Source organism: Sinocyclocheilus rhinocerous, unplaced genomic scaffold (genome assembly GCF_001515625.1).
Source record: "Sinocyclocheilus rhinocerous isolate Xijiao unplaced genomic scaffold, SAMN03320098_v1.1 scaffold683, whole genome shotgun sequence".
Lineage (NCBI taxonomy): Eukaryota > Metazoa > Chordata > Actinopteri > Cypriniformes > Cyprinidae > Sinocyclocheilus > Sinocyclocheilus rhinocerous.
The window spans coordinates 207,369-215,624 of NW_015642819.1; the positions used below are offsets into that span (position 1 = coordinate 207,369).

The window sequence follows — 8,256 nt, forward strand, 5'->3', positions numbered from 1 at the left end:
CCTAGGATGCCTTGAGGGTGAGTAAATCATGTGCTAATTTTCATTTTTGGGTGAACTATCCCTTTAACAGTTGAGTCTTATTCTACTCTTATTCTATTGATTTATTATTTTTGCAGCCTTGTGCCACAGCCGCTGATGTTGAAGGGACTGTGACGCTACCAAGCACCCCTCGCTTGATTGTCCAAGGTAATGTTGATGTCTTCCTCATTTTTTATGTATTTTCAAGTGTCAAGCTGTCCACAGATTTGTTGTGAGCAGTTTCATGTAGGATCTATTTTCTTTCTAACAATTAGAATTATTGCAATTATTATTTTTTTTTAATTATTCATGTAAGACCCAGTAGATAGAATATGCTGCCATACTACTCTTTTCACTCTAACTTCTTTAAAAAAATAAAATAAAATAATTGATTCCTTTTCTGAACACTAGGGCATGATGACTATATATGGTTTTGTTTGAGGTGACACAATGAAGCCGAGGACATGGATGCTGTCTTTGGAGGGTCAAGTGGTCATGGGGCCTCACCCTGACTTTACAACTGGTCTGGCTGCCATTTTTGCCAGCTACTATAATTTCAATCTGAAATATTCTGACGATGCTTCTTGCACTCTGGAATTTATCCAAAGGTAATGTCTACATTAATATTGTATTTGAGGGCTTTTTTGTTTTATTTGGTGGGTTAAACAAGGAATGTTTGGATGTGTTGTGTTTTTACAAGCCGCACAGGACTTCAGCAGCCAAACAGTGAAGACCCCCATCTCCCCCTCAGACAAGTGATGTGTTGTAGACTCAACTATTGTGTCTGTGCTGGAGACCAGAGAGGAAGCTGTTTTTAAAAGGGTGGAGCTCTTACTCCATCCTCTGCAAACAGTATATGTAAATTATATAAATTGTGTGCAAATGCTCTGCCTGGGTAAATCACACACCTCTTCTTTGTTGCAGGATTTCTCTTGACTGTGTTTGTGATGGAAATGTTTATATATATATATATATAATTATTATTATTTCAATTACATCATGAGGCATATTTTCTCAAATACTGAACTGGGCTTTCAAATATTCACAATGGGTTGTTTCAACCCAACTTTGGGTCAAATATGGACTAACCCAACTTTTGGGTTAATTTAATTTAAAAATTTTAACTCAACAGCTGGGTTAGTCCATATTTGACCCAAAATTGGGTTGAAACAGTCCAGCATTTTTTAGAGTGTGTATTCAATACTGCTGTGTTTTGTACAGTGATAACTTATTGACACTCAACATCATCCTACAAACAGAGGGTACAGTGCCAAAATGTGGGGCCATAAGATGATATGGGAAATGACTGTTTCTCCGAATACACACTGACTGAAAATTGGCATGACTTCAGGAGCACTCTGGATTGAGAAAACATGTTCTTCTGCTCATATTTCCCTGAAACAGCTGAGAAAAGAACATTATCTTGAAACTCTATTCTTTTTGGCTTGTGTACTTCAATAATGGGCACAGGGAGAGCCAGAAAGGCTAGCTCTTAGTTCTGTGTGATGCTCCAAGGGATGCCATTCAGTCATGTAAAGTTAGACACATTCCTTTGTGTTTGCACCACTGATAGTCTCAGGAGGAAAAGGTCAAAAACATTCACCACAGTGTAATTTTAAGATACTAGTACATCATGATGGCTCACAGACTCTTCCTTTGCATAATAAAACTAAACATTTCCCATTCTGCCACTACAGGAATATTTTACATTTTTAAACTTTTGCCAGTTAGGTCACTGACGTAAATGGGAAACACTCTATCACATGCATAACATTTAAAAATGTAGCATGTCACTTTCGTTTCATAAGTCATATTTTTATGAGATATTGAAAGCCTAATGGACTGTGTGTTGCTAAAACACTGTTTACAGGTTCAGTCTCAGGTATGGGGTGACCCAGAGACAACCGCTGATCCTGCTTTATCAGGATTGTGTCCCTAAGCATTGCACTTGACCTGCTGGACCTGCAAATAATGCTTCTGTCAATTACTGTGGATGATAAAGTGTGTGTGTAATGCCAAGCCAAGTCAACAATGTATATTTGACTGAAGTGCATGAGATGACAATTATCACAGGCTTAAAAAAGAGACGGGTTGAAATCTGCTGCAGGTGCGCACAGGCAGATGCAGCACAAATGAGAATGAGAGGTGTGCCTTGTCCAAATACCCACACTTGCGGTCTTTGCACTTGACCACTTGAATGACGTATTTCCTGTATTTGGCCCAAGTGTTCAAGTGAGGATGAAGACCACAAGTGTGTGTCGAACTTTTCATTACCTGATGGGACACACTTATAGTGTAAAAATGCAAGTGTTTACATAGCTTTATTTTAATTTTAATTTTAAATACTTTGCATTTTAAACCCCGCCTCCGGACAGCGCACTGTCAATTAGCGGACTCATTATGGGCACTGCGCGGATTAGCAATCCAAACGCGTTTTTTTTTTTTTAACCGGTGCAGTCTCAGAAATCATCCTCAGAGTGGAGAAGCTGCGGCCGGCCAGGTTGAAGAAGACTGAACTCGGTAAGAATACTTTTAAAATATGCTTTATTTGTACAGTTGGAGTATGTGTGAAACAGGCGTTAGTGTGCGTTAAGGGCACTGCGCTTTGCCGTTTTTAAGACCTGGGACAGTCTTGCGCACTTACTTCCTGTCGCGCACACACGCTCTCAAGTGGCCAAGACACAAGACACACGCAAGTGTGGGTATTTGGCAAGGCATAGGCCTACGCGTATTCACACAGCGCTGAAAGTCAAAGAAGGCGCCGAAAGCACAAGCTCCCAGTTGCTCCCCTGATAGCAACAGACTCCGGGGCGGATCCGCCCTCAAGTCAGCAGCTCCGCTGTACTGTCAGACTCTGTTCGGTCATTCGCCCAGAATATGCCCCGCCTCCGGACAGCGCACTGTCAATTAGCGGACTCATTATGGGCACTGCGCGGATTAGCAATCCAAACGCGTTTTTTTTTTTTTAACCGGTGCAGTCTCAGAAATCATCCTCAGAGTGGAGAAGCTGCGGCCGGCCAGGTTGAAGAAGACTGAACTCGGTAAGAATACTTTTAAAATATGCTTTATTTGTACAGTTGCCAGTAACATTAACATTAATAAAGTTGTTAATTGCCGTGACGTATCCTGATCTTCAGGAAGTAGGAGCTGGATGAAGTATTAAATCAACATCAAGCTGACACAAAGTGAATAATGAAACTTTTGTGTGCTGTAAAATTCCTTATGGCTGAATTTAATTAATTCATTCGTAAATATTAAATTTACAAAGTTATTGAACTGAATTGTCTTTTTAGAGGTAAAGTTTTTCATTAAATAAAACAATGTTTTTGTACAATTTGTGGTTGCATTTTATTTTTTATTTTTATTCATGTAATTACCTACTTTTTATAGAGGGTTTCATTATTACTGGCCAAGGAAAGTTTAGATTTTTTCAAGTTTTGAATGATTTTATGGTTTATTAATATTAATAAAGGGAGACATATTACACTTTTATAGAGCAGTCTAGTCTATATAATGTTTGTTGGCTCTATTTTAGGTATTTTGGCCAGATTACCCATTTTAAATAAGGTGTAGACCCACTAAATGAACGGGTCCCGATCGGATCCGGTCCAGATGAGTTACTTAATCAGCGGGTCCTGATCGGATCCGGTTCGGATCCGGTTCTTTATCAATGGGTCCGGATCGGATCCGGGCCGGATGAGCTACTTCATGAACGGGTCCGGATCGGCTTTATTAGCGGATCCGGGTAGGGTCTGGACCAGATCCGGTCCGGATCCGTAATCCTTATCTGTTCCGGATCCGTTGCGCTGTGCAAGTGGACTCCGATATGGACCCGTTTTGCGGATCCGTTCCGGAGCTTGTGGTGACTCCGGGCGGATCCGCTCCGGAGTAATTTTGCTATCTGGGTCTGAATAGGACGTCACGCACCTGGCGCCAGAGAGCCGCGAGCTCATGGGAGAGCGTTCACAGGCGATGTGCACTTCGAATCAGGTTCTTTCGAACATTTGATTTCAAAGAATCGACTCAATATATCAATTCAGCGGTTTCTTACGTCACATGTATTTACGTCATAAAGTAGTCCTTAGGTCGATCAGTGATCTCCACGGATCGATCAGTGTATGACATCAAGTACCGTGAGAGCTATAGAGAGCAGACGCTCTGCATGCTTTCGAATCGCTCTCGCGGTATTTTGATGTCAAACACCGATCGATCTGCGCAGCGCCGCTTCAAGTCGAACGCTCCTAATGACATCCCAGTGTAGCAAACCAGTTCAGTTTGTTGCAGCCAAGAAATTCATTTAAATCTCTCGGCTGAAAACGCTTTTGTCTATTGATTATGTCTCACATGGGATGAAAGAGGATTTAAGTAAGTAAGCATTAATAAAACCCTATTTATTCAAACCACTATGATTTGCATGTGTTGATAAAACTGTCATACAGTGAGGTTTTGTAAACATTTAGACATCACTCTAGTAGTCCTCAGTTCACCTCACATGATCTGACCAGGTCACTGATTGGTTTTGGGCTCATTCAAGTCAAGTCTCTGCTTTTTACAACGTGTATTTTTAATATTTAGTAAATAAGTATTTTTAAAAATCGAGTAAATCGAGTTAATTTATTTATATAGAGCTTTTCAAAATACACTTTTTTTTTTCAAATCAGCTTTATAGAAAATGCGATGTTAATGTTTAGAATGTCTTGTATGCTTTAAGTCTCATTAGCAGATTAGAGCTGGGCGATAATAATGATATAAACAATCACGCAGCCGAGATTTGCAGTAGGCCTATATCGGTTTTGCGATTAGTTGGCTTGGCTATGTCCCAAGTTAACGATCAAGAACAGCACTTACTGATTCAGTACGGTTCAACTTCAAACCATCCACTGAGAAGATTCGACTCAAAAGAATTTTGTTAATGAATCAAACAGCTCTATGTTTATTCAAAATGCCAAGGGCCAGTTGCATAAATTAGCCACTGTGTTAAGACTACGTCTTAAGAACTAGTCTGACCAACTGCAACTAGCAGTTAGTCAAGGGTAATGAGTCAAATTAAACCATGTACCCGACTTAAAAAATGTATGACCAGTCTTAAAAAATTAGATGACTGACTTAAGACTAGTCTAAGCCTTTTATACAACCGGCCACAGTTCCCATATCTATGGCTTGTTGTAACAGTAAAAAAAAAAAACTCGTTTGCATAAAGTCTTTTAAGTGCACGCAGTGGGGATGGAGAGAGGGGCAACTAAATACACTTGCTTAAAGTTTTCAATATGACTTGTTTTTAATGCTGTTAGACGTTTCAAATGTGAATCCATCCAAGTCCGTTCCATTATTTATACATGTGACGTTATGTTATTTGTCTGTGCATGCAGGTGCTCAGATAGTCTTCAGCACGAGGAAAGAATGCAGAGGATGTGGGAGGTGCTCTTGTGATGGGAAATTCGGATCATTTTACCGACTCGGACCTTTGAGTCTCGTTCAGCAAAATGAACGAATCTTTTTTCGAGTCATTTCGTTAATTTTAGCAAAATATAATTAAAATGTTACGTGTTACTTCCCTAACACGTCTACTACTTACGCAAACGTTGATTACACTACAAACAATACAAAACTATAATGCTATAAGAAACGGAAAATATTAATTCATTGTATACCTGGGTCTTCAGTCTATGATTAGCTCACCTCACCTCTTATCTGACAAGTCTTCGGGTTTGAGTCGTTCGTTCATCACGTGACAGCCCCATAAACTTAACCAATGCAGTCTGAGCCGGAAAGAGAATTGATTAGTTCATCTCTCGAGTCTTCAGGTTTGATTCGTTCGTTCATCACGTGACATACCCATAAGCATAGACGTCTATGCCCATAAGCTTTAAAGGCAGAGTAAGTGATTTCTGGTAGCCAATGTTGATATTTGAAATCACCAAAACAACTAGTGCTCACGTGCTGCAAATTTGGCCAATGTTGATGCCCCGGTTCACAGAATGACGTCGTCTCATCGACCAATCCGCTTAATTCTTTATGCCTCATAACGAACCTAGTTCGGTTGCTATATAAACGATTGACAACAAGCTTCCAGCACAGATCTGTGGGAGAATCGCATGTCCTGAAATTAACCACAACATCGTTAAACCATTATGAAGGCAGTCAGTCCGGTGAGGTCCATAAGGAAACCCGCCTTGTTTTTTTCGGAGCATAATCTCGGCAGCTCACGGGGCAAGAGCTCCTCGGACGACCCGCTCAGTCTCCTGTACAACATGAATGACTGCTACAGCAGGTTGAAGGAGCTCGTGCCGAGTTTACCACAGAACAAGAGCGTGAGTAAGATGGAGATCTTGCAGCATGTCATAGACTACATTCTGGATCTTCAGATCGCACTGGACCAGAACCCGCAACAGCAGATCCTCGGACAGAGCCCTCCGAAAAAGTCTGTCAGATCACTCGGAGCTGATATCAGCATCATCTCCTTCCAGGTAAGACATTTACTTGCATTTCATACGATGCTGGTAAGTCAAAGTAATTCACATTGGCGTAGCCTAATGAAAAATCTTACGTCGCAATTATATAAGAAAGAACATAGAAATAATATGTCCAATGACAACAGTATGCAGTGTAATTTCAGCATTAATAAAAAAGCGACATGCATTAATAATTAAAAAGAAGCATCATTTATAAACCGATATGAAATTTTACTTGTGCTGGCAGATACACTGAAAATCATTGTTTGCTTCTGTTAATTAACAGCCCAGTAACCCTCAAAGAGAGATCAACTCAGATGACCTCATAACCCTGTCTCGTTGAAATGGTAAGTTAGATGCTATACTCTGAAATCGATGGTTTCACATGAGCAGCTGCAACTAAGTTAAACTTTTGCACGTGGGGCAGTTGGGTTGTTTGCCAGCGGTGCAGCGCACCTGTACATGTTTATTATACATTATGTACGGACTTAGACAGGGATATTTTATAACTTTGATAAGTCATTTAAGCATGATATAATGCTTAACAGAATACGTTTTATTGCAAAGGTTAGAAATGTCATGAAACGTTGATTCTCAAAACTGAAGATGATTCTGAAAACACTCAAAGAATGAAATTAACTATATTCTGTGAAGCACAAAAAGAAAAGAAAAAAAATCATTTTGTGGTCCACAGAAGAAAGTCATAGAGATTTGGAATAACATGAGCGTGACAAAATCTTAATTTTTGGGTGAATCAATTGTTCAATAATGCTTGATTATAGCTACATTACTATCAAATATATGTACGTCAGATGCTCGTGTAAACTCCTCCCTCTGGAGCTGTATGGGATTGGCTGGTATTTCGCTAGTGTTTGGTTAAAAGTCCGAAAAAATGTCCTGTGGCTTCCTCCCTGGCGCCAGTCTGTCCGGATCGCTGTCCTTTTGCCTTCTCTAAACACTCCTCCCTCTCTCTCTCCCTCTCTCTCTCTCACACACACACAATCTTTTGCAGGTGTTTCGGTCATGGAGCAAAAACAGGGGCTTTTTGTGTTTTTTGTCCCGTGTCAGACTCATTTGCCTGGACTTCGTCTTGAATGACAAAGGATTCCCTCAAACGGACATAAAAAGATTCTGAGTTAGTTATATACGGACTTTCATATTCTTTCTTCCAAAGGAAGATTCAAAAAGACTGGAGAGATTTTAAAGGAAAACTGTAATTAAGCAAGCAATCTCAAAAAGCAGGATTTTTTCCCCCTTTGCTTTTATGTTGGCAAGATGTGCAAAATGCAATCCAGTTCGTCAAAAGGCTGCGGACTCTGTAAAAAATGTACTTTTGTTTTCTCTTTCTGCTGAAAATGTGGTTTATAATATTACAGAAAATTTTATAATTATAACGTAAATGGCACTTTTATACTGTACATAATTAAATGCTAAGTATGAAGTCAGTGTCCTTGTCTGAGCTATGGTTACAAATGCATTGTTTTTGTTGTATTTTTTTCATTTTTGCAAATGCATAAAGTTTATTAACTTCTTACCGTTCAGGCTGTGAAACTACTAGTATTGTAAAGGGTGTAAGGGTAAGATTATGAGGGGTTTGGGACAATGGGGCGGGGGTTCAAAATGTTTAATTAATTTTTATTTAAAAAAAGTTTGTGTAACGGTGCTAGTTATAGGGACCGAGAAAACAATTCGTTTGCGCAAGACGAATCTTACTGCGAAAAGTATTGATAGAACATTGATTCCTTTAAATAGTTAAAATGGGAACACATATCTACACAAGTGTGTA

At 39.6% G+C, this 8,256-nt stretch overlaps 1 protein-coding gene across 1 annotated transcript; it reads left to right on the forward strand.

The window, feature by feature from the left end:
* The first annotated feature begins 5,970 nt into the window (after positions 1-5,970).
* On the forward strand, positions 5,971-8,220 carry LOC107756579 (DNA-binding protein inhibitor ID-2-like). Its single transcript, XM_016573748.1, has 3 exons — positions 5,971-6,485; positions 6,757-6,817; positions 7,483-8,220. The coding sequence occupies exons 1-2, from the start codon at positions 6,150-6,152 to the stop codon at positions 6,811-6,813; spliced, it is 393 nt and encodes a 130-aa protein (XP_016429234.1). The 5' UTR covers positions 5,971-6,149; the 3' UTR covers positions 6,814-6,817; positions 7,483-8,220.
* Positions 8,221-8,256: the final 36 nt, after the last annotated feature.